Genomic DNA, 27,341 nt, shown 5'->3' with positions numbered 1-27,341 from the left:
TTCTGACTTTACATAAGTCGAAGTCTAATGACTTTACATAGCCAGTTTTACGATCATCATGCTTTATCAGTTCATGAATAATACTAAAATACTAAATCAAGTTATCAGGTAAAATTACCGGTTTAAGGTATTCAAAGTAATGAACTATATCGGTCATAAATTCAAGCATAGGTGTTCTGTCTGGTTCTATCTACAATGGACTACAGAAGTTATTTGAACGAGATCGGAAATTCCAGGAAAGATTCTCCAATAAGACATCAATACGAGATCTTTGTCAGTAAGTATCGAAATCCTATTCCACGAATTTAATCGCTAAACGCATATATAACATTTTGACAGAGTATATTTTTCTAAACGAGAAAATTTAAATTATATTGCAAGATATTTTTGGGCGGTTTAATAAATGTTTAATGAAGTATTCAATACACCGACTTTTCTGTTTAAGTTCAATATGTAGTCTTACATGTACTTTATGTCATTTATACCTCTAAATGTTATACATAAATCTCCTTTTCACCTTAAAAACTAAATAATTTCATAAAATGTCATTTGCATTCTAAAATTTAAGAAGATTGATTACTTGTTCGATTGATTGATTCATTGTTAGGCAAACTATATGCTATTTAGGAAGAGAACTATTGATCAAACAAAGAGATTCTGCTACGTCCGATACCCTTCATATTAAAAAAAAGTGATATAGAAATAAAAAATGAAATGATAGTATTGATAATAATAGTACTAAAAACGTCGACCATAATATGGAGAAAAAAATGAACGTAAAAAAATAGGATGACTATAAATAATAGACATAGAAAACAAGGAATATTATAAAAAAGAAAAATAACGAGGATTCATTACTTCAAGGTAAGCGCTCTAATTATCCCATCCCTAAAATATGAATTCATTGTATTCTTACGTCATTTAAATGGTGAAACAACAACACCTATGTACCTTTTAATGCTTGTTTATTATCAGATTCCATAGAGGTTAAGGAACCGGCAGTATGGCTATCTGGAGGAATGCCCAATGGGTCAACCTTTCCTGCTATCAGGAGTTTATTCGAACTGAGGTAGATGTTGTTTAATATATAGGAAAACACAACTTAAGCATTGTATAATTCATGTTTGACTCATCTTTGAATTTTTCTCTGCAATGTACCATTAGATTATAATTTATCATAAAAAAGCAGAACTATTGCCTAATTTTCCATCAACTTCCTAGCTAAAAGAGCATCTAGGTTGATGTTTTTGTAAAGAAAAACCCAAATGTTTTATAGTGCCACAGCATGTTTAGCTTTATTATGATTGTTTCAACTCTTCGTTTGTCTAGTATGCTGTTGATCAAATCTGAGTTAGGAATTGACATAAAACAAAAGGAGTTAAAACAGAGACATCATATCATTTTGTAAACGTTATGTATCTGAAGGTTACACGGCGTTCGGAGCTGCGATTGGAGACATACGTCGAATTCCATACTTTAAAATTGCGCAAAACTGTGTGAATGTGTTTTATACTTCTGACGTATATGAGCGTTGAAACGGCATGTTATTTCATTCTTTGCTCAATACATCATATGTTCCAACCGTGGAGCATCATAGGGAAACGATAAAGAAATAGGTTTGTGTTTAAGGTGCGATACCTATTGGATGCAAAATACTGTAAGCATATTAATTCTTGTGGATTCTGTCAAGTGTCCATATTCGCAGGTATCAATTTTGGCGGTTTCAAAAATGATATCCATACTGTTAGAACTCAGTTTTTTGGATACTATTTTTCGCGCTTTCTGTCCACTGCCAAAATAGCGAAAATAAGTACACAGCAAAAATTAATACTTTAACGGTATAGGGTGTGTGATATAGATCTGAGATATCTCAAATCATATACCCTCAGGGTTAAATGTCATGAGAAAGAACGCAATTCAATCATGCATTTAATGAATGTCTAGTTTTAAATTTCAAGACAACTGGGAATACAGTCAAAGAAGAATATCATGTTGCATTTAAGGATAGTCCGATTGTCCCCTTTGTGTATTATCTTTACTGAATGTGATGATACCATAGCATTCTGTACTGTGCATATAACCTTAGTATGATAAATCATTTTCATACAGTTTGTTAATTCAATCTGACAACATGTTATGTAATTCATTTAACGGCTAACATAAGATACACAGCAAACATTATAGAAATTCGCCGTTGTCCCTTTAGAGAGTTCGTTGACTGGATGAAATGTTTCATTTGAAGCTAAAGAAATGGTTAAGAAACAAACAAAAACAAAACAAAAAAACAAAAAAAACAAAAAAATCACATCAACTAAATTAATATTATATCTTTATTTTCTTTTAAGGGATGGTTCTACTCTGCATCTGGACGACGGTGATACTGCTAAAGCTATGCAATATCTCCCCTCTCCTGGGTAAGAGTTATTTCAATAACATGCATAATTATCGAATATTTATCCTGCCTTATATGGTACTATTTTTTCCCGTATCATAACGTTATATACGGAATATTTCATGTCAAAATCATTATCACATGCGGTATTAACCCGTGGGGTGATTTTAGTCGAGGGTTAATACCACATGTGATACAGATTTTGACAATCCTTTTCATTATATCATATATTTTAACGGTGCTTCAAGTATGGTCCGCGAAGAGGTGCGATATAGGTATGCGATATAGGTCTAGGTTTATGATATAGAGTATGCGATGTAGGTCTAGATGTGTGATATAAGGTATGCGATATAGGGCTAGGTGTGTGATAAAGGGTAAGCGATATAAAGTAGATAATTACCAGTAGAGTTTAAACAATAACTAACAATGCATATACGAAAAGGTACATTTTACTGAATGTATAATAAACGTCATTACCATATGCTTTTAATTTGATTTTACATGCGCATATAATATACATAAAATTTGATATCATACATGATCATATCATATATTATTTAGACCTATATATTGATATATCATTTATGTAGATTAAAATATAACTTTTTTTGTATATGCATTATAAGTGTTTGTCTAAACCCTATATCGTCTACCCTATATCGCATACCCTATATCACTCCCCTGGACCTATATCGGATACCTTATGTCACACCCCTTCACAGATCATACTTCCGGTATGGTTACAATATATGATATAATGATCATAACATGTTTAAATCTGTATCACATGCTGTATCAACCCGAGAATTCTATATCACCCCAAAGGCAACCGGCCCGCGGGGTGATATAGGTCAAGGGTTGTTACAGCATGTGATACAGATTTTGACAGGTAATATTCAGTTTATAAAGAGACGCTTAAAAAGTGTCGAGTTTACGGTTTTATTCAGGGTTCGGTTAAGACAGATTACAATTGTGAAAAAAAAATGATATAAAAGTAATTTGGAAGTGAAAACAAAACACGACATACAGAGGCTAGAAATTCCTGACTTTGGACAAGAGCAAAATAAGTGGCGGGATTACAGTTCTTTGGCATAAATTAAAATAACAAAAGGATAAAATAAAAAAAATATTTATTAAGAACGATAAAGCTGTTGTGTCACAGTTGAGTCACAATGAGGTCACACATACTGCTTCTTTACATTTTTTTTTACAAAAATGGAAGAATAAGGTAGGTTTTTAAACCAAAAATATAGAGCGCAAGCTTTGGACAACAAAATATTTTGTCAGCGGAAGTGATGAAGTAAGCTATATCACCACAATTTGGCTAAATTATCTAATTTTGCTTCATTTTTCATTTTCAACTTAAATGCAACACGTGCATGAACAGCAATGATGCTTTATTTTTAAAAACACATATAAGCAATTTTAAATTCATTAAAAATAAACTTTAGTTTAATATTTCCTGAACTCTTTTTAAAACCCAAATTAGTACTGAACCGACAAAAAAAAGTTCATTGTATATTGAAAAGAATTTATATGAAAGAAAATGACAAACAATTTTTGAAAAAAAAAAGTTATTGAAAAAAAGAAAAAAAGATTTACCATCCGTAAGTTATAGTATATTATCTATTTGTTCAGACAAAAAGAACTTGTAGATTGGTTCATTGGTCTACAGAAACAAGTACACAATCCTCCGACATACAATAACCATAAACATCCAGGTGAAATGGACTTGTGTCTTATTAGTGGATCTCAGCATGGTTTAGCTTTGGTAAGATAAATTTATTATTATGGGCTTTAATCTTGTTTTTTCTTTTCTTTGTCTAACTAACGTGCTCATCGATGAATTTTTAAAAAAGCAATGTTTTTTTATACTTAAACATGCACTTACAATCAGACAAAAATCTCAAATGCATTTACCGCTTCCTTGTTCAGAGAAATTAACATACAAAATAAAGAAAAATAACATTCAGTTCTAATTCACCTCCCGCTTTCATATTTATTTATTTATAATGCATAATTGTCATTGTAATTGCGTATAACCGATCTAGGTTGCTAAAAAAGAATGCATAGATATCAATTTTCATCGAAAACGTACGGTACACATTCTTTAGCTTTTTCATAAAAACACATAAGACAATTATATTCCGATACTGAAAGCAAATCACATATAATGCGTGTTTTGAATGTGTATTATATATATATATATATCTTTATATGAGTGTAATTCTATCCTTTTTAAATGTGTATAATCTATCCTGTTTTTGAATGTGTATAATCTATCTTTTTTACGAATGTGTATAATCTATCTTTTTTACGAATGTGTATAATCTATCTTTTAAGATCGATAAGGACATGAAAAGTCGTATCAGGGTAGAGATGTACACATATGCTGTTATAAAATATTCTATTTAGTTGCCTTTTGTCCTTGTCTTTCCTGACTGTTTTCCATCATTATTTAAAATCTAATTTTCTTTACCAAGATATTCGAGAACATGATTTCTAAAGGAGACTTCATTTTGGTAGAATCACCCACCTATGCGGGAGCAGTGGCAGCCGTAAGATATTTCTAGTGTTGTATCGCAGACAGACAACACATTCCATGTTGAACAGTACCAATTATTTCGATTAAAGAAACTCTGTGTTTGACCAAAGAAAAAAAAATCAAACAATCAAACAAACGAAAACCAGAAAAAATCTGTTAAAATCCATGAAAACACCGACACATAAGATCTGCAAGAAAAAGAAAAATAATATTTAGTAGCCATTCCCAGCAGTTTGATTGACATGCTGAAGATTTTCGAACTTTATAGACCGAACCCAAGACTTTCATTTTATTATACATTTGTTCCAGCGTTTTGAAAGCTCCTGTGGTGTGAATAAACCGCACCAACCAGATACTTATTTGTTACCAGTTTGTTTTAGCAAAAACACTTTCCCCATAAGCAATAGAAAACATGTTTTTGAAAGAGTAATCAAGGGAACAAAGATTCTAGCGGAAATCAAAAGAATGTAATCCAGGTACGAAGACCAGACATGGACAACAAAAATGGTACCATAACTAAGTCACCAATGTGTCGAAAAAAAATATTCTTAGTAAAGCGTTCGTCAATTAAAAGAACTAAGCGTTCTGGTCGGTAAAATTTGTCCTTCATACAGAGCTTCTGTGAATATAACTCTTGGTTTTTTTTTACTGAATACTGGGAATCTTTTTTGCATATCAGGTTGTGAGCGGAAATTCTTGGCGGCAAAGAATAGACATTTCGATTTCATTGCTCTTGCTTTGGGATTGTATGAGAAAGTGACTTTTTCTCTACCCCTTCGTATACCAATCTGTCCTATTTCATAGTTATACCCTGCCACACTAAATGGTGAGGTTATCTGTTATCATCCAAACAGTTGCGTGTCCGCATGTCCATCTCACGGTTTCCAAGTGATAACTGTAGAATATATTTAAGATTCTTATTCAAACTGTGCATTAAAATAGCCGAATTTAACATAGAAAGTACTTGGGACATGAAATAATGGTATGGCATCTGTTTTTTACTAAGCATACTAGTTATTGACTACCCACAATATATATAATACATTATACATAGACCACGTAAAAGTCCGCTTCCGCGCAACTGATATCCTGATATTTTTGTTATTAATTAAAAAATACTTCTTACCATTACACACGATTGAGAGTTCATTCAGGGTGTATCTGGTTACAAAATTTATACAATCGAACCCATTTATGTCATTAAAAATGCACGAGTTCATACAATTGATAAAAAATGACTACAAATACTGTCTGCAAAACTACGTTTATATTTTCTGCTTGACAATATTTAATTTAAAATTTCAGCACTTTGTAATCCTAATGCTTACTTTAAAAGACACAAAGATCATTAAAGGAGACGTGTCACAAAAAATATCATTTTATAAACGTTTATATTTATATAAAAACTATCGTATGGTTGGTAACAAACATTTTCTCATCAGCTTCGCGCTGAATAAAGTTAAAGTGATTTATTTCCAAATAATATGCATAAATGAAACCCGTAAGTAACGCTCAATTACCATATATGGAAGTGCTACGTCATTGGTTCTCAACCTCCATTTGGGTACATTGAAAATGTGCCCGAAAAAATAATAATAAATCTTCGAAAATAGCTTGTACATATGATGGTCCACTGATCTGTGTATGGGTGCAATGATCATGTTTAGAAAGGAAGAAGACGTAAGTTCTTATCGTTTTCTGTCAGCTTTTCATCCCCGTTAAGCATACATCCCCGCTCGATGAATACACAACTACATTGCACACTATTTTTAGGACTTGAACTGGAGGGTACAACTGAAATAGTGTCACTCTGTCTATTGTTCTTTCTTAGCCACAGGTTTATATTAATAAACAAGCACGGTAGACTTAATTATGATCAAGAGATAGCATGCGCGGCTTCTTTTATCTTTACATTGTTCGGCGACCCGTGACACAGGAGTCGAAGCAGGTGTATGACTTCGACAATAATTGAACTTTAATAGAATTTCTTGTGTCTTACGTATTTTGAAATAAAACTATTTACATGGGGAGTTTGTCACAAAACACAGCATATAATAGGTTTAAAGGAGCTTTTCTGGTACGGACAATATTTTTATGGGTCTGTTACAGTATTGAATTTTAGCAAAAAAAAAAAAAAAAAAAGATTTAGAACACAAGAAAGCTTCAGCATGGAATCGTTATGTGTTATCAAATAAAATTATAAAAACCAAAAATTAACAGGTTAGTATTATCCTCTGTACTTGCAGGGACTTTGTATTACACTCCCTTGTACTGGTACACTTGTCTGGAGTAACGTTCCGTAAAAAGGGGTGAAATAAATATTTTCATTGAAGATCGAGATCGGAACAGTTTTAATGTTAGAATATGAATTTGATTTACTCTATGTACAAAGTAAAATCTTACATGATAGAACAGAATGAAATATATTAATGTAATGTTCAACAGAAGGGTGTTGTCTCACTGTGGATAGTCTAGTCTTCATACATGTAATATGTAATAGTTAGATATTTCTGACATTGTTTTTCATTATCTTCTCGAAGTGGTTTAAATTGATACATTTTAAACAATTATTATCTTCATTTATATTAAAGTCAATTTAAACGACTTACATTACTTAATGAGTTAAATCTTGTAATTTACATAATCTTTCTCTAGTTGAAACCTTTAAAACCGAACGTCATTATCGTAGAGACAGACGCACATGGTATCATACCAGAGAAACTAGAGGAGAAACTTTCCCGCTGGAACCCTTCAGCGATACAGAACCCTGGGAAAGATGGACCAAAGTTTTTATACACTGTACCGACTTGTGGAAACCCAGCAGGAGCAACATTGACCGAGGAAAGGAAGAAGAGGATATTACATCTAGCCAAAGAATACAAGTTTCTCATCATAGAAGATGATGCATATTTCTACCTTAAAAAGAAGGTACGTATGGTAATACAAATACACCATTACCAAGGGGCGAATTTGTCGAGTGGTTAAAGCGATAGACTGTATTATGAAGTCGATAACCGCTGTTCGAAAGCTATTTTGTTATATAGACGACTAGTTGGCCGAGTGGTCTAGGGCGATGGACTTTGTGCAGATGGCGGTGCCATAGATGTCAAAGCGATACGAGGTCGAGTCCCGCGGAGGGACTCGATAAAAAATTTGTTTGGCAAATTTGACAGTTCTAACATCGTTGGGATTTTTTCAGACATTTATATGCTTACGTCCAAATTACGTTTTATTAACCAGTTGATATATAACATACATAGTTTGCATTATTTTTCTTGTTATTGTAAAAATGATCGGGCCCCGTGCAGGTCGGGTGTCAAAAGAATAGGCCTGTAGCAGCGCTAAGCTTGTTGAATACGGCGACTTAATAGTGCTCAGAACCCTAGCCGGGAGCTAGGGCAATCTTCCCACAGAGCAACTGGGTTGCCCAGGGGGTGGAATGAGGTACCCCTGGCATGTTACATGCTGGGGTTGTCAGTCTATAATACGGAAAACCTGACCGCAAACCAGAGAAGTGCATCGTGTTGGGAAAGATGCTACATTCCTCGCTTGTTAAAGAACCTTGCTGTGGTATTCGATTGGAGTAGGAACCTTTGCGCTCCGCCACAGGAGGCTAAATTGCCCGACCCCATCCATCCCTCCCTTTTTTGAAGTGGCAATCAAAGTTTGTCGACCCTATTGTCCTTGTGCCCCATCCCTGTTTTAATTTCACCATCATCATTTCATGTTCATTTATCATACATTTCATGTTCATCGCCTGAATATAGCTGAAATATTGCTCCAATAATCAATCATACAAAGTCATCGGTAATGTATCGGACCATTACAGCCTTCCGTTGGCCATTATTACAGACCTTAGATTATTAGCTAGATATTTATGAAAAAAACACATTTATTAATACTACATAATGTAGACCAAATCACGTCTAAATTAAGAATGTAACGTCATAATAATAATAAGTCACGTATGATTTCCTCTTTTCTTTTCACACGAATAAATCAGAGAAAATTAACGTTATACTTGAAAAGTATAATAAGGCAAATAGTTCATAATGTATTTAGTCAAAAAAATGGAACAGTCAGTTTGTCATCTTCATTTAAAAAATTAATTGACCTTAGCTACACTTCGAGATCCAATATAATTGCCATATTACCCTTAATATCAAAAATTGTCTGCTGAACATCCAACGTTTTAGAAATAAACTTTCTTATTAGCAGAAACATGTACTTTTGCATCTTACTCACCATTTTACACATTTGTATGTTTAGCCATACGTACGAAGTTTTTTATCAATGGACACTGATGGGATTGTCGTCAGATTAGATACGATGTCAAAAATAATCTCAGCAGGGTAAGTGATTTTAATTTGATATTGTTCATACTGATATCCCAAAAGGAAGGAGAAAATAAGATTAATAACGAAAAATATAAACATTCACATTTTAGTTTGAAAATATAGATATTAAAATAACAAATGTACAAATCTAAGTAAAAATTCATCTCTGGCCATGTGCATTTGAAAGAAAGGTTAACATGTTTTATTCTAGAAATCGATAGTTATTATTAAAATTCTTGACGACACGAATGAGTGAAAAAACATAATATATATTTTAAGAATCCGGATTGGTATAATAACAGGGCCAAAGCCAATTATTGCGGTCATCAGACACAGCATTGAGGTTTCGGTTCTAAACATAAGTGGTTTATCACAGGTAACACACCATTAGTACTTATTTTGGATTTTCACAGTAAGACCTCACTAAAACGACATCTATGTAGTCAATGATTGACAGTTAAATGCAGCTTGAACATGTGTCAACCTAACTAATATCTAAACCGAATAAATTATTTATTCTCTAAGGGGTTCGTTTTTGTATGAGATAAAATAAGGTAAAAAAACCTAACAAGTGTCCGGTATAAGTAGTTAGACAATATAGATGGATAGGAAAGATTCAAATCAATGTGAACCACTTAAAACGAATTTGATGTGTATTGGAATAACCAAAATGATTTACAGCTGTCAAAGATACTGATTTTGATATACAGCTAATTTTTTTTATAAGATACTACATCAATTCTTTCCTATTTAGCGCTTGACTATTTGTTGTGATTGAAAAAAACCCTAATGACTGCTATTTTGGTAGTTCTAATTGTATCGTTACTCTGCGAGTATTCATTAAGTTGACATCTTCTTAAATCTTATTCGACATGTTGTATGTTGAGGTCTTTCATAGGAAGAATTGGATGTATCATTGACTAAATCTTGGGTGCGTCTGTTTGAGGTACGTTTTGGTCTTACATCAAATGGAAATCATTTATGTCTAATAAACTCTACGCTTTGTGACCACGGAAGAAATTTGCTTCTTCAGATAAAAAGTTATACACCAGTGCATTTGTTGCGTTTCACTTTATCCGTTCTTTTCTCTCATTATATTTGGTAAGCTTAAGGTAGATCATACCTTATATTTCTAGTAGATAAATTTTCCTAGTTTTTCAAGAAATCAACTTTGAATTAATGAACTTCAGGAATTATATATAAATAAACATAGGGCACCCAACTTGAACTCCAGAAAATTCAGCGTTAATAAAGACAATTTTTATATTGATTTTGTGGCGAATTTCACTATTTCGCGAACTGGTGGATAGAAGTTCTTCTAAATTCACATACACACTTAACTGACATACTTTCATAATTCAAAAAGAAAATTGGGGGTCACCGAACTCTTTTTCTTCTGATGTTTAAACAACTATAAATCCCATTACTATTACATAGAGCGTTTTCCCGCCAACTCTCTCTCCCACTCTATACAATATATAAAATATATCTTTAACTTCGAATGACTAAATTAATCTTTATCTCTTTGCTTAACACAATTTTACATTAAAATATATGTACTCAGATGTTTGTAATTTCAGTTCTTCATTTTGGCTTTAGTAAAGAAGTGGGGTTATAATGGATTCTTGGAAAATACCGAAAAATTGTTTTTGTTTTATGAGCAAAAGAAGAAAGAATGTCTTTCGTCAGCTGAAAAGTATCTAAAAGGTATCATCTTTTCACTTAGTTAAACACCACTCGTTTAATACTTTTAGGCGGTAGTAAAAGTAGAATATCCAACCAATTTTATGAAATGGATATTTCCTTTTAATTTCGTTATACTTTTGAGTAAATAAGTAACTTTATACTGCAACCGTTCTATTGAGTAGTCAAAATGTATTGACCATATATTTACAATTGATATACGATTACTGACTAAATGTTACTTTACTGTTGTGACGTTTACAATTTTGTATCAGTATGAAGACAATAACAGTGTACTGTCTTTTCAAAAAAACTGATATACGAAATCGATTCAAACCGGTGAAAATGCTCGGCACAGCCTAGCATTTCTCCGTAGCTCTAAGCCTCATCCGTATATCAGTTTCATGTCAGTGCACTGTTATTGTCTATAAAACACACGTACACATAGAACATAAGTTTTTTCCTACTCAGATGTTGCAGAATGGAATAAACCAGAAGGCGGGCTCTTCCTATGGATGAAACTTAAAGTACCGGACTCAGGTCCTATTGTTGATATGTTGATGAAAAAAAACATATTTGTCGCACCTGGGAGTATTTTTTCACTGGAAAAAGACCCGACTAGTCCATATATCAGAGTGTCGTTTTCTAACAGTACACCTGAAAAATATGAAAGGGTAAAATTATGTGCTACCTAAATCTTACTTAAAATTTTTCATCAAATAGAGTAGATGTAATATTAGTGTAAATTATAATAGAAATCAAATTTCATTCGCTCATCTCGCAATCGACGAATGTAAAAAATTAAATAATTACAAACAGTGAATGTGACTTATATCGAACATATTTGTGGTGTTTATATGTTTTGAAGTGTTACTATAATATATTTAAACAAATATTCATATTCATCGATTGCAACGATATTGGTATGTTGGTTTTTTTCAGGCATTTCAAGCTATAGCGTTAGCAGTCAAAGAACATCTTACCGAAACATAAGTGACAGTTTTGTGGATAGTATGGTAAAAAATTAGTAAATGAACTTACTTTAATTCTTGTATAAGTTTATTAAAAGTTTTTTTTATACAAATTTAGTAGAAGCAGTTTTGTATTATTTAAGTGGAAGCGTTTTGCCAATTAAATTTAAAAACCAAATTTAGTGAGTTTATTTTAGTAGTTTATTACGCTAGTATTAGATTCCAGTTTTTATGAAAATAAACAACGATACGTTCTGTTTTTAACCAAGACAATAAGAATAGATTGGATATGATAGCTTGATCAAAAGTCGTTGTCCATGATCATTACTTTTTGTGTGTACTGTACGTTCAAGCAAATTAAATTAACAGTTCTTCTCGTTGTCAGTAAGAAAGGATAACAGAGAAAACGTCCCCTCACTGTCGTATTAACATTTTAACCCATGACATTGCAATTTTTCCTATTAGACTTTTCTAGATTAAAGTTTTTTTTCTTAAGTCTAAACATGTGTGACTATAAACTTGGTCAAAATGAGAAATAAATGCCCCTACTCGAACAGGTTGGATAACAATTTATTTGGTCAAAATAATTTGTTATTAAGCAGTACACTTTGTGTGTATTTTACGTTCAAACTTTTTGTACTATGATCTATAGAAAGAGGAACCAATGTTCTAGCGGTAATCAAAAGAATATAATTTAGGGACAAAGACCAGACATAGAAAACAACTAAGAACATTAAATAACTACAAAAATACATACAATTTAACAAAAGCAAACGAGCAACTTGGACTCCACTAAAAACTGACAGCACGGACCAGGTGCACCGGTAGGGTAGGCGTACTCTGCTTTTCTAGAAACACCCACAGAGTTGCTCATAAAAAGTCAAGTCCGGGGTAGTTGAAAGAGGAAAGGAAAACTATGACACGTTGAACAAATCAGTTTTCATGGCGCAGATGGATACACCGTAACGATCCATTAGTTCTTGACGACGACCATAAAGCTTCTGTAGTGATGACTTCAATCTTGTAGCAACATAACCCTGTCCCAGAAGCCTACTTGTTAGATGTGTAGCGCGATACAAGTTTCAAGTTTTTCCTTTAATCTAAACAGGTGTGACAAACAATTTGGTCAAGATGGAGTGAAGGATATGATTCTTGGGTGTTCATAGGACTTTAAAGAATTTATCATAAATATGATATTGAATTTTTACCTACGACCTAAAGAACATTTTTTTAACTGAATATAAACCGAATATGGATTCAATGTATAAAATAATGCTGATTTCAAAAGGTAAAAAGATTCAACAGAAAGATGGGCGGACAGACAGACAATTTAGTTCAGTAGAGGATAACAACAGTCTATGTGTTTATCTATGATATTTGTTTAAATCGAGCATTTGCTATTTACAATATAAACACTACAAGAATGGATCTGATGAATATGTCAAAGAGACAACAACCCCACCGAGATAAAAATGTCAGCTCAAGATCACCCATGGTTCTTCTATAAATGACAAGTAAAGCCTCAAACCACAAGGCAGGTTGAAGCTGGTCCAAAAACAGTATTAAACACAGGTTCTGCAAAATATTTGCACCAATATCCTCCAGCAACGTAAGAGTAAACTGAAAGCAAAAACGAAACAATACATACAAAAAGCCAGAGTTTTTTTTGCGTGATCACAAACCCCCCTTTTATATTTGACATACTTGTCAAAGATTCACTCTTCTTGAACTTTTTATTTTCAAAAGTTTACATACATATTAATTATAATCTGTAATAAATATATGCATTAAATAAACAAAGGTGCAACCAATTTTAAACATTCAGCACAACTAAATTAATTAATTCCTAAAAAAGAGATATTGGCTGTAGAAATTGGAAGTTTTTTCCGTCTACTTGAATGAACTCTAGAGTCACACCATTTACACAAAGTACTTAAGATCATGATAACACATTCTTATACTGTTTTTCAAATCGTAACAAGATAAATAAGTGTTCACCTAAAACTTGTCTTTATGTCATAAGAAGATGGATTAATGACGTATAAAATGAAGAGCGTGAAGTGTTGTCACCAAACAGGGGAATTACGGACTGTACGAAAAACCATATTGTTTGTTTACGTCATTTTAGGATAGGTGTAGACATATGTATATAAGCGAGAATTATAAAAGAAAAAGAAAACACATCAAACAGAAATTAAGTGGAGATGAGATTTTTAGTAAGTTTATATTTATTTTGTTTTGCTTTTATTGACGTCGGAATAGCAGCTATTCTACCAGTAAAATCTATAAAGATTCGACATGTTAAAGAAGGGACACCTTTCCGCTCAGATAAAAATGCTAAATCTTTAGCGGATATAATAAACCCTCAACTTGGACCAAATGAGGACTTGGACTTAGCATTCATAATGGATACAACGGGAAGTATGGGTTCCTACATAAAAACAGCTAAAGACAATATACGACAAATTGTGGACGAGATTGTTACTGCATCAAGTGTCAATATTCGACTAGCTTTGATTGAGTACAGAGACCATAAAAAACAAGATAAGACATTTGTTACGAGGTTAAATGACTTTACGTCATCCGTTTCAACGATGAAGTTATGGTTAGACAATGCAAGAGCTAAAGGGGGTGGAGACAAACCGGAAGCAGTAGCTGAAGCCATGTTCGACACAACCAAATTGTCCTGGCGTCCCGATGCAACGAAAATTGCTGTTATGATTTCGGATGCCCCACCTCATGGACTTGTCCCAGCTGAGGACAGAAGTTATCCAGATGGTTCTCCAAATCAACATGATCCTATCAAAATTGCTGAAAAATTTGCACAGATGGGAGTCACGTTGTATGCTATCGGTTGTGAGCCTGCGATTTATGATTATAAAGATTTCTTTGAAGCATTAGCTTATATCACTGGTGGACAATACGTACCATTAACTGAGCCACACCTTTTAGTCAATGCTATTACTGGAGGGGCTCAGGAAGAATTGTCTTTAAAAAAATTCGATGGACTTGTTCAAGCAGAAGTACAAAAAGCTGTTAAAAGAACTGGTAATGGAGCACCAGTCGATAAAGACAGAATTGCAAGTGATATTTTTGAAAAACTTAAAGCAGCAGGTGCAAAAACCAAACAGCTTCGTCAAAATGACAAAGTTTTAAAAGGTCCATCCAAAGAGGCAAAGAAATTAGCAGAGTTAAAATCTTTAGCTGAAGTTCGAAAACAATTCAAAAAGAGACCAAAGATTTTGTCCGGTGTGTCTGACTTATCGTCTTTTAGAAGATTGAGTGGATTTAGATTACCTAGTTGGAGAAGAAAGGTGTTTAGTAAAAAAGGATTAAGAACAAGTTTTAGTGATTCACCTTTACTTCATGCACCTTCTTTTGCGCGAGGTGCGAGTTTTCCAGATCTAGAATCCATAAAATCAACCAGTCCAAAGGAAAAGCTTTCAGCGGTAGAATCAGATATAACATTGGACCAAGTTAAAAGAATGGTTCAAAAGGTTTCGACAACTGTATTGTAGTGTGTCAAGTAAACGTGCTGTGAATTATGATTTCTCTGCAGAACTTTCATCTAGGTTAATTACACCCAAGACACATTTGAGTAAAAGTTAGTTAATCATTTTGCAATATAACTTGTCAAAACATTTGTCATTCAAAATATTTCTACGGGAAAATATTGCAGGGACAATTTATTTTATATCTTACCTAGTAAGACTTACAACTCAAATACGTCAAATATCATCATTTGCAGGGTCTTTGAAAAGAACTGTACGTAAAATGCTTCATGATTTATAGGGTAAGGGTTAAAATTACAATATCAAGTACATTTACCAACAAATAAAATTAGTAATGATTTATTTTATTCAGTATTACCATGGCAGAGATACATTATACATAAAGACAACAAGTAGATTGAATTAGTTCAAATATTGCAATTCTATAAATATGAATAATGATTTTTATGCTCACAAGACTGTATAACATGAGGTGAAGATGGAAATATAACTGAAATGCAGGCATATTAAATGCATTTATCTAAGAATTCTTTGCACATTTACCATATATTGGTAATCTATATTGTTCTAAGTTGTTTTTAACTTGTTTAGGTTTGTCATACATTTGCCCTTTAATGAAACATACACATGTTGCTTATATGACCTTATTATATATATATGAGAAATCCAAGATGCATTTAGTTTCATCAAAAATAGTTGTGAATAAATAGAATAAAAGAATGCTTTATACAGTTAATAAACTTGTATTTTTCAAAGAACGACCATATAGAAAAATAATAAAATATAGATGCAAAAATACAGAAAAAGTATTTAGCAAATTAACATGTACAAGATATGTATTAGAAATATTACGTACGCAAAACAGAATTAAAAAAAAATATATTGCCATTCTTTAAAGAAGCACAATGCACATATGATTGATTGATGACAAAAGATCCAGTCGTTTTACACAATTTTATTTCGACATAACTTTTTTTTCAAATAAACACTTAGATCATGGTACTTCTGAAAAAAATCGACAAAGAGCTTACAAGCATTTTTTGCCTTTTTAGTTATGTAATTAAAGCACTATTTTCAAACCAACACAATGTACACAAAAAAGTTATGAAGATTCGATTGCATGAAGGGCAATAACAAACTAACCTAATTAATAAATCTGGGCAATAGTCATTAGGAATATAGTTAAAAGGAAAGTCTATATAACAAATGACAACATCAGCTTAAAAGAGTAGTCAAGGGAACCAAGATTCTAGCGGAAATCAAGGGACAAAGACCAGAGAGGGAAAACAGACACGCACAACAAACAATATAAAATACACCCCCAAAATAAATTTAATAAATAAATAAATAAATAATAAAATAACATAAAATAAAATACGTACAAAATGACTCCACTAAAAACTGGGAGCATGGACCAGGTGCAACGGTAAAGTAAGCGTCCTCTGCTTTTCTAGAAACATTCTCCGAGTTGCTCATAATTGGTCTAGTCTGGGGTGGACGAAAGAAGAAAGGAAAACTATGCCTCGTTGAACAAATCGGTTTTCATGGTGCAGACGGATACACCGTAACGATGCAGTAGTTCATGATGACGACCATAAAACTTCTGTAGTGATGACTTCAATCTTGTTGCAATAACTCTGTTCAAAATCCTAATTGTAAGAAGTCTAGCACGATACGGGAAGTTGTGGCATAACGCATGAGTTGTGATATTAAAACTCAATACACAGGTTTGATAAAGTGATGGTGCCACAGATGAAAGTTGACAATACAGAATAAAAAATCGTTGCGTTTGTCGTGAAGTTTCGTCAATAGTTTTCCTTCTCGATCTGTAAATGTAGGCCAAGATATGATGCTAACTTCGCAGTGTCTGTAGTATCCTTTATCTAAAGTTCTTTGGGGTAGATGCTATGCATGGAATCCCTGAAACCAGGATTATTTTCCGATATATACTACATTTATATAACAGAAACTGAGATCAAAGAATCTGACAAAACGATGATCCTTCCTTTGAATCAGATCGGCTTTAAAGTCAGCCTCATAAGAGCGTAGGCATAGATCAACGAGAAAAGCCGGAAATGTTGAATCCTCCGCGACTATCCTGAACTGCTATACATGTAAAATAAGAACATACGAATAACAACACGTCAATCATAATGAACACCTGTCATAGTTTTCCTTTCCTCTTTCCTCTACCCCGGACTTGACTTTTTATGGACAAATCAAAATAAAGTAATCCAGGGACAAAGACCAAATATGGAAAACAGACACAAACAACAAAGAACATTAAGTAACTAATAAAATACATACAAAGTAACAAAAGCAAATGAGCAACTCGGACTCCACTAAATACTGGGAGCATGGACCAAGTGTGTAAGTGTACTCAGCTTTTCTAAAAACACCCGCCGAGTTGCTCATAAAAAGTCAAGTCATTGGTAGACGAAAGAGGAAAAAAACTATGACACAATGAACAAATTAGTTTTCATGTGCAGATGGATACACCATGACGATTCACGAGTTCATGGTGGCGACCATGAAACTTCTGTAGTGATGACTTCAACCTTGTAGCAACATAATCCTGTTCCAGAAATTACACCAAGCTCTGGCAAAACGTATGAGTTGTGATATGAAAACTCCATATGCAGGTGCGGAAGGAATGTTGCCACAGATGAAAGGGAAGTTGACAATTTTGAATGTTAAGTCATCACATTTGTCGTAAAGTTTGGTCAATATTTTTTCTTTACCATCGATCATTAAGTGTAGGCCAAGATAAGAGGCTGATTTGACAGTGTCGATAGTACGTCATTTATATAGCGGAAACTGAGATTAAAGGAAATAGCAAAACGATGTTCTTTCTTTCCGACAAGATCAACTATAAAATCATCCTCATAAGAGTGTAGGAATATGTCAGCAAGTAGAGGAGCACAATTTGTTCCCATTGGAATACCGACCGTTTGTTGAAGAACACGGAATAAAAGGACCGCCAAAGAAGGACAAAATTTCTACTATTAAAGCGGGCATCTCATTTAATCAGGTAGGACGCCTTGTCGAGAAAGGTTCTTCCAAAATTTAACAGAAACGATGTCAGGTGCGAATGTAACAATTTGGGACATTACTTTTCATTCAATATAACAATTCATATGTTCTATAGAATAAAAACGGCGTGTCCTTTCCGGTATCTGTTTCATTTTACTTTTTCATTTAATAAACAACCAATAACAATTCAAAATAAAAGATGTTTACATTAAATAAACACGTATGGAATTTTAGATGCAATTAAGTTGAATAGCATGTTTCCTAGAGAATCACACGAATAGAGAAAGGGGAAAAGTTGAACAAAATATTTGAATTCTATCGAAAATATATCCCGCCAGTTTTTCTTCTCTACAGATCAAACTACATTGTGTAACCAGCTACTTGCATTGATTCTTGAGTTACTATATGGACATACTGGATATGTAATTTGAGATTCTAATCACTAAAGGTGTATATCAAACTAAATTGTTTATTAAATGCAAATATTTTCACAATATAAGGCGTTGAAACAATAATAAAGAAAACTTAGTGCAATTCAAACAATTAGGGTATAAAACCTGCTAAACATTCAATCACAGGAAATGTTTTGGATTCCCTACTGAAGTATATGATACCAGTTTATTACATTCCTGTATAATATACTATTTTATTTACTTTTCTTAAGGATAAAAAAATAACTTGGTAATTTATAACCCAACATGAAACATTCAAATAAATGCATGTACTTAACAAATACAGTAAAATACGGAATTACTGTTCAATACAGATGAAATAAAGAATTAAAACATAATGTAAATGAAACAGAAATATATTCTAGCGACTGCAGCTATAAATACTAGTACAAATCTGTCAAAGTAATAAACATACTACATCGACTACATACGCTGCATGAGGTGCAAATGCCTTGTAAATGTTTACACCAACTATTATATTTTGCTACATGTACAATGTACGTGCAATGTTCACGTTAATAGAACAAATAATGGATTGAAAAATAATGCGGTAAAAATGAAATGTATGCACTTCTGGGATATAACTTTCGTAGGTTTAAACTGGTATGGAGCTGGCATGTTTATTAACTGTTAGTAGTCCTTAGTGTATGCATACGTGTAATTTATACTCAGAATCTTTAGTGTAACAAGGCACTCAAACCTTTTTGAAATCATTTCTAGGTTTGTTTTTTTTCCAAAGCAAGACTTTAAAGGGTGAGGGTGTAATCACGCCAAAGTACTTTGACCCAACCGCATTTTTGCGTCTGTCAGGAATTTCTGGCCTCTGTATGTCTTGTTTGGTTTCATCTTTATTTTAAGTTTCTTGAGTATAATGGTGGCACCTCTTTCGGTATACCTGTTTATAATGATGTTTTAGGGCCAGCTGCAGCCTGCCCGGTGGTATGAGGGTTTCCTCATCGTCGTTGAAGACCAATGGGTGGCCTTGGGCTGACATTTTCTTTCTGGTGGGGTTGTTGTCTCTGACATGTAAACCATACATATATTCGTTTTACTATTCAAAGAACAACCAAGAGAACAAAGAATCTAATGAAAACCAAAAGAATGTAATCCAGATACAAAGACCAGACAGGGAAAACAGACACATACGACAAAGAATACAAAATAATACGTACAAACCAACAAAAGTAAATGAGTATTTCGGACTGCACCGAAAAACCGGGAGGATTTACCAGGTGCATCGATAGGGTAAGCATCAACTGCTTTTCTAGAAACACCAAACGAGTTGCTCATTAATGTCAAATCCGGGGTAGACGAAATAGGAAATGAAAACTATGACATGTTGAACAAATCGGTTTTCATGGTGCAGATGGATACATCATATCAATCAACGAGTTCTTGATGACGTTTGAAATTGTGATTTATTAAATAATTTAATGTTAATGTTTACGGATTCATTCACACTTATCTTTATTTGCGGCAATTGCCATGTTTATCTTTTTACACATCGAACATTCATAAAAAGATTATAATGAATTTAGAGCTTTCACGAGAGATTCATTTGATATCATTGCCGATTTAAGTTTTAAACTTGTTTAATGTCATACGCACATCGTAACTAGCATTTTACATGCCAAGCGTTCATTAATCTAATTCATTCAATCATAGCACAATTACACAAAAGAAATGCAGATTATTGATGAGTATGTTAATGTTAATGCACAAGTCTGAGGGAAAAAAATGAACTCCGAACAATATTAACGGGCATGTATCAATTTTAAGCCCAACAATGTTGACAGTGCGAAAACAATACGAAAACATTTTAATGTTATAAATTATGAAAAACTATTTTGACTTGTCTCCATTTGTTAGTAGGTGTACTTCAAATTTGAAATGAACTATCTATCTAGCCATTAAAATAAGATACTTCTATTTCAAGTGTATTTGTGTCTCAAATTTCATTTTAGGAGATAAAGAGTCGATAACTATATAACGAATCATTAAATATTAGGAAGAAGTATAAGGTCAGATGCTCCGATACAGAAACGAAGATAGAAAGACTCGAAGTCAACTATCCTGTAAATGAAATCTGAATGTTGCTTATGCATTTCTAGCTTTCATCAGTTTTTTTTATCTGTTATCGTTTTGCCTCCGTTCTCTTAACTATATGTGTCTTGAGACATTTTAAAAAAGAATACCATTTCATAATCTTAATTTGTGCAGATGGTACATTCTTTAAAGTTGAATAAAATAAGTTTTGCATTTTTTTTTTTTGGTTTGGAACTAAGTAGTCAAACTAATAACTCACGACAGTCAAAACATAAAAATCTAAAACAAAAAAATCAAATAATTATAGCTATACCGTGTCAAAGAACAGCAAGAAGCATATAAAAAGACATAATTTCACTTACGACTATTAGTAATAAACCATAAAATGTTTAAATGACATTCTGTTCCCCTTGAGTTCGCTACATATCTCTGAATATTCAATTTTAAAAAATCGAAACCACTAAAAATGTTATATAACCGCATCCGCAGGTTGCTTACCATACTTGTGCACCTGTCCATCTTCCCAATTTTAAGCGGTTTCCGGGATGCTCATTTACGTTTGTTTTTTTTTTCTTATGTGTTATTTTGTTTATTTCATATTGTTTTTTGTTTGCGTCTATTTTTTCTCTCTAGTTTTTATCCTTTGATGATATTCTAATTACCGCTCGAACCTTAGTTCCCTTATTTACCTATCGAAATGGCTTTTTAGGTCAGTTTTAATTAAGTTTAGTACTTCCTTAATACATTTCCTATAACAATTTCACGATATAAGTACACAAATTGTATCCTTGTAATATCTTAACTGCCCACGATACTAAGTTTCATACATAAAAATAGATTGTTTTAGGGTTTAAATGTGGCATTATTTCAGAGAAGCAGAAGGAATAAACAAAAGCTAACAACAAAACAAAACTAACAAGAAATAAAAACTAAACTAGACATTCATTTTAAATTTGTCATGTACACAACCAAGGCAATATTAAGTACTATCAGATATGTTCTAGTAAACATAGTTCTACTATGTAAGGGAATGTATACCTGTACGCGTAATGACATGATATGACCTTCCAAACTAGTCAATTAGTTAAATAAGTATGTTATTATTGTCATTTTTTATTAGTTTTCACGTGTGTTTGAAAAAAAACTTTTAAAGTACATTTTCAACTGACCTTTCCGCCCATAACTTTTATTATTTTTGATATAGAATAGAAATATGTTACGTGAAGTAGTATTTAAATGAATAAATTACCGTGAGTACATTTTTAGTTTATAGCATGTCTTGAAAGAGTAATCAAGGAAACCAAGGTTATAGCGGTAATCAAAAGAATGTAATCCAGGGACAAAGACCAGACATGGAAAACCGATATACACATCAAAGAACATACAAAGTAACAAAAGCAAATGAGCAACTCGGACTCCACTAAAAAGTAAGAGTGTGCCTCCAAAAAAAAATGCTTGATAAGATATGATGTGTGCATGGAATCAATATAATGTATTATAAACCAAATATAATGTTGAAAAAAAAATGGAATTGTAACTAAAACATAACCCGAAAAAGAATAATTATTATATTTTACTAGTGTCCAAATGTCAGTACAGTTGTTTTAGTAAACAGTGGTTTTTTCTCCTTATTTGGTCACAGGGGCGATACATTGTCTTGTACTTTTGATTGATTGATTGATTATTGGGGTTTAACGCCCGATCAGCAATATTTCAGCTATATTCAGGCGATGAACATGAAATGGATGAAAAATGAACATGAAATGATGATGATGAAATGAAAAAGGGATGGGACACAAGGATAATAGAGTCGACACATTTTGATTGCCACTAGAAAAAGGGAGGGATGAGTAGGGTCCGGCAATTTAGCCTCCTTTGGCGGAGCGCAAAGGTTCCTACTCCTATCGAATACAAAAGCAGTGTTCTTAAACGTGCGAGGAACGTGGCATCTTTCCCAGCACGATGCACCACTATAGTTTGCGGTCAGGTTTTCCGTATTTTAGCCTGACAGGGGTACTCCATTCCACCACCTGAGTCACACTACCCAGTTGCTCTGTGGGCATAGCGCCCTAGACCCCGGCTAGGGTCCTGAGCACTATTTAGTCGCCTTTTACGACAAGCTAAGCGCTGCTGCAGGCCTTCTCTTTTGACACCCGGACCTGCACGGGGCTTGTGCTTCAGAGTTCTAGTGATCTCTGGTTTCGACCTTCAATGTGTTTATGTTAGTTTTTCATTTTATTAAACTTAAAACTGAAAGCGGGGCTTCTCGAATATTAAGATATAATACCGTACGACCTTTGAATTATGTAAACTTTCTTCTGAATCTTTTAGTCCTATTACCACTTTTCGCTTTTGTATATCTCATTTTACCACTTAACTATAAATGTTCTGTCTGTGTCTTGCATTCTTTTATTCATATCTTATAACACTGTAGATCTTCATTTACCACAACTAGCCACCTTACCAACATAGAAAGGGTTCTACCCCCTCCCCTCACCCGGAATCCGTTAGAACCACCACTATAGTTACATTCGAACATTTGACCTATTTTGTTCATTTCATGAAATTATCCTTTCTTTAAACGCAAAGGTATATTTTGAAGAAAAAAACGTTATGATGGGTAACAAGCATTTAGACAAGTCGAAAATTCCATTACGTTTTTAATTCATTTAAACCCGGATTTTGATAACATGCTGTATTATTATGTTAGAAATGTGTTTTAAATTAAGGTGAATTATTCGAAAATGCAAATGTATTCCTATTTTCTTAAACCGTGATTGTAGTGAAAAAAGTCCTTAAAGACTATGCCAAAGCTTGACGAAACTTCGCGGACTTTTTGTACCGGGATAGATAGATTTCTTAATTGGGCAAGATTAAAATCAACCCTACAAAATTTGATAGTCGTCATCATGAACTCGTGGATCGTCAAGGTGTATCTATCAGCATTGTATTTTCCTCTTTCGTTTACCCCGGATGTAACATTTTTTCTGAACAACTCGTAAGTTGTTTCTTGAAAAGCAGAGATTGCTTACCCAACAAGTGTACCTGGTCCGTGCTCCCAGTTTCCAGTGAACTTTTACGAGTTGCTAATTTACTTTAGTTTTTGGTTTTGTGCTTGTAAAATTTGATATTTGATATTTATTTATTTTCTTCGTCTAGTCATTATTCTTTGATAATGTTACCGTCCGAATCCTGGTTCACTTAATTTCCCTTTGGATCCTTAAACATAAATAAATACAAGTCCTTCCCCTTAGCACATCTAAAGGTCACGTTGGAACATATACCGCATCCTTAATTATCTAATTTCATCGTAAAAATATGTAAATTCTCACCTTAACTCTACCTTTATGTCATAACGAATGATTTTAAAGAGGATGATAAAATATCTAAACACTGAGGGGAATTACAGAAAATTCGGATTAATATTAGCGTCATAAAAGCTATAGTATATAAATAAATCTTTGTTTTGCTCATTGTAATCTTATCTGTAACTGCAAGTAAAGACTACAATGACGAGAGAACATATATGGTTACCATTAGCAACGTTTTTTGTGTTTGATTTAACGGCCACAAGCGCAATAAATGTTTCGAAACCTGTTAAAAAAGACGGATCAATATTGGATATTATAAAGCATCCAGTTAATCCAAATGAAGAATTAGACTTAGCTTTCATAATGGATTCAACAGGAAGTATGGGTTCTTACATCAATATTGCCAAAAACAAAATTCGTGATATTGTTGATGAAATAGTGAAAACGTCTGGTAGCCATGTTAAGCTTTCTCTAATTCTGTATAGAGACCATTCACCGCAAGACAAGACATTTGTAACGAAATCTTACAATTTTACTTCTTCTGTTTCGCAAATGAAATCTTGGTTAGATAAGGCAGAAGCTAATGGTGGTGGCGATGGACCCGAGGCAGTAGCGGCGGCTATGTTTGATACAACAAAGTTGACATGGAGACCAAGTGCAACTAAAATTGCGGTAATGATATCCGATGCTCCACCACACGGTCTAGTTCCCTCGGAGGATGTTAGTTTCCCACAAGGTTCCCCAAAGGGCCATGACCCTATTACGATCGCTCGTGATCTTTCTAGAATGGGTGTTACACTGTACGTTATCGGTTGTGAGCCAGCAATTATTTATTATAAAGATTTTTTCGAAGCTTTGGCATATATAACAGGAGGTCAATATGTACCTTTAACTCAGCCACATCTTTTAGTCAATGCTATCACTGGAGGTGCAAGAGAGGAGCTGTCATTGAGAAAATTCGAAAGTATTGTCCAAGCTGAAATTCGAAAGGCCTCTTCATTAGGTGGTGGGGCATCTGTCAATGAAGAAAAGATTGCAAATGATGTTTATAATAGGCTACATAAATCAGGCGCACAAACAGAACAGCTAGTAAGAAACGAAAAAGTTTTAGAAGGGCCATCAGAGGTGGCCATTCAGTTGGCAACACTAAAAACTTTAGCTGAAGTACGGACAGTTTTCAAAAAGAGAGCTGGTCCCAAGAGTGCGCATTTTGCAATGAGTGGAATGGGTATGCCGTCTGGGATCCCCTCATCAATACGGGCAAAGGATGGTTTAATGTTATCATCATTTGCTGATCTAAGTGTAAAAGATGCAGACTTAAGTTCTAAGGATACAATTTCAACTATCAAATCCGGAATAACTCTGGATCAAGTTCGACGAATGGTTAGAAAAGGAACTTCTAAAACATTACCCAAATGACAATACATTGCAGGTGCACACATGACAATTTAGAAAATGTCTTAACACAAATTATTACATTGCAATATTTTGTAATTCAATTGTAGATGAAAAACGTTCTATTTTAAGGATGCTTAACAAAGACGTTTGACATCAGATCCTAAAATTAAATTAAACTTGACAGAAAAATGCTGACAAAGAGGAATAAAAAAAAAATTCAAAATTGAAAGAAAAAGAAAATCATGATTTAAAAAAAAAGTGATTTATAAAACCTTGCTGATTATTTCATACAGTAAATTTATTACAAAGATCATAGTTTAATATTTTTATCAAGGTAAATGTACATGTCAGACCTATTATATTTGTTACTTCCTCATCTGGTTATACGATGAACATATTTAAATATTCATTAAACTCTAAGATTGTATTGAAACACAAATCAGCTTGTCATTTTTTATATGGATTACCTGAATAAAATATTTAAAGAATCAGATTTGGTTTCTAGCTTAAATGTCAAATACCAAACCAAGTATTTCTTAAACTGGATAAATAAATGTTAATTCAGCAGAACACAATGGCAATCTGGCGCCACTTAGCATTAGTATATATGTATGATTAAATCTTGGATTTCTTTTTAAGCATTTTGCTACCTCAGTGTAAATACACATTTCACAAATATGAAGAATATAGATGTATGGTTGATTTTTACCACACTTTTTGTGTTTAAAATAAACATTACAGCTGGGGGAAAAAACCTTTAAATAAAGATCGACAAATTTTTGAAATCATCACAAATCATGGACTCAACAGGGAATATGGGTCCTTACATTAAAGAAGCCCATAACAGAATTCGTTTAATTGTGGATCAAATAGCCCAACAATCGGAGAGCGACGTAAGATTTGCTCTAATTACATACATGGACCATCCACCAGAGGACAGGGCATATGTCACGAAAATTTATAATTTTACTCCATCTGTTTCTAGAATGAATCTTGGTTAAAAAAGACAAAAGCAAGAGGTGGTGGAGATAAACCAGAAGCTGTAGCAGACGAAAAGTAAGATACAAGAAAATTGTCATGGAGACCAAAAAAAAAAAACCAAATATGCTGTTATAGCCGATGCTCCACCTCCTGCCTTCGTTCCATCTCTTGATAAAAGTTTTCCAAAAGGATCTCCAAAAAGTCTTGACCCAATGCAACTTGCTAGAACTTTTTGATGGGAGTTGTACTGTTTGTTAATGGTTGTCAGCCAGCGATTGATAAATATTTAGACTTTTTCGAAGCCCTTGCATATATAACAGGTGGAAAGTATGTACCACTTCTTCAGCCAGACCTTTTCATACCATGCCGTTGTAGGCGGTGCTAAGGAGGTGCTGTCATTGAAAAAATAAGAAAGACTTGTTAAAACTGGAATTCGGAAGGCCTATCTTCGAAATAGAGGTAAGCCAATCAACAAATAACAGATTGCAAGAAATATATAAAAAAAACTGCGGAAATCAGACGTAAAAACAGAACAGCTTACAAGGAATAATATTATCTTAAAAGGCCATCTAAAGTGCTCAGAAGGATTGATGCGAAAAGATATTTAGCTGATGTACATAAAATATTCAAACCTAAAAACAAAACAAGATTAATATTAAGGGGCAAGAAGGAAAAAATGT

The 27,341-nt window shown here is 33.3% G+C and overlaps 3 protein-coding genes across 3 annotated transcripts; all 3 read left to right on the top strand.

Moving 5' to 3' along the window:
- The first annotated feature begins 25 nt into the window (after window positions 1-25).
- LOC148629876 (kynurenine/alpha-aminoadipate aminotransferase, mitochondrial-like) lies at window positions 26-12,106 on the top strand. Its single transcript, XM_088558890.1, has 11 exons — window positions 26-277; window positions 976-1,069; window positions 2,346-2,414; window positions 4,031-4,163; window positions 4,876-4,950; window positions 7,593-7,865; window positions 9,207-9,289; window positions 9,554-9,650; window positions 10,855-10,981; window positions 11,429-11,631; window positions 11,900-12,106. Exons 1-11 carry the CDS (start codon window positions 196-198, stop codon window positions 11,948-11,950), a joined length of 1,287 nt encoding a protein of 428 aa, XP_088415016.1. The 5' UTR covers window positions 26-195; the 3' UTR covers window positions 11,951-12,106.
- A 1,888-nt stretch (window positions 12,107-13,994) lies between these two features.
- On the top strand, window positions 13,995-16,171 carry LOC148629875 (uncharacterized). Its single transcript, XM_088558875.1, has one exon. The coding sequence runs from the start codon at window positions 14,133-14,135 to the stop codon at window positions 15,444-15,446; it is 1,314 nt and encodes a 437-aa protein (XP_088415001.1). The 5' UTR covers window positions 13,995-14,132; the 3' UTR covers window positions 15,447-16,171.
- An 8,253-nt stretch (window positions 16,172-24,424) lies between these two features.
- On the top strand, window positions 24,425-26,173 carry LOC148629874 (uncharacterized). The gene has a single exon (XM_088558861.1). It carries the CDS (start codon window positions 24,481-24,483, stop codon window positions 25,699-25,701), a length of 1,221 nt encoding a protein of 406 aa, XP_088414987.1. The 5' UTR covers window positions 24,425-24,480; the 3' UTR covers window positions 25,702-26,173.
- The last annotated feature ends 1,168 nt before the right edge of the window (window positions 26,174-27,341 follow it).

This window comes from Perna viridis, chromosome 1 (assembly GCF_037379345.1).
Source record: "Perna viridis isolate PV_CMFRI_1.1 ecotype Kerala chromosome 1, ASM3737934v1, whole genome shotgun sequence".
Lineage (NCBI taxonomy): Eukaryota > Metazoa > Mollusca > Bivalvia > Mytilida > Mytilidae > Perna > Perna viridis.
This window is presented reverse-complemented; position numbering and strand designations above follow the sequence as displayed.

What these genes read in the sequence shown, in the direction of transcription:
- LOC148629876 (XM_088558890.1), top strand. Translation starts at nt 196, where the DNA reads ATGGACTACAGAAGTTATTTGAACGAGATCGGAAATTCCAGGAAAGAT. An exon ending in CAATATCTCCCCTCTCCTGG is followed by an intron (nt 2,415 to 4,030) that starts GTAAGAGTTATT and finishes CTATTTGTTCAG; the next exon opens with ACAAAAAGAACTTGTAGATT. An exon ending in CACCTGAAAAATATGAAAGG is followed by an intron (nt 11,632 to 11,899) that starts GTAAAATTATGT and finishes GGTTTTTTTCAG; the next exon opens with GCATTTCAAGCTATAGCGTT.
- LOC148629875 (XM_088558875.1), top strand. Translation starts at nt 14,133, where the DNA reads ATGAGATTTTTAGTAAGTTTATATTTATTTTGTTTTGCTTTTATTGAC.
- LOC148629874 (XM_088558861.1), top strand. Translation starts at nt 24,481, where the DNA reads ATGACGAGAGAACATATATGGTTACCATTAGCAACGTTTTTTGTGTTT.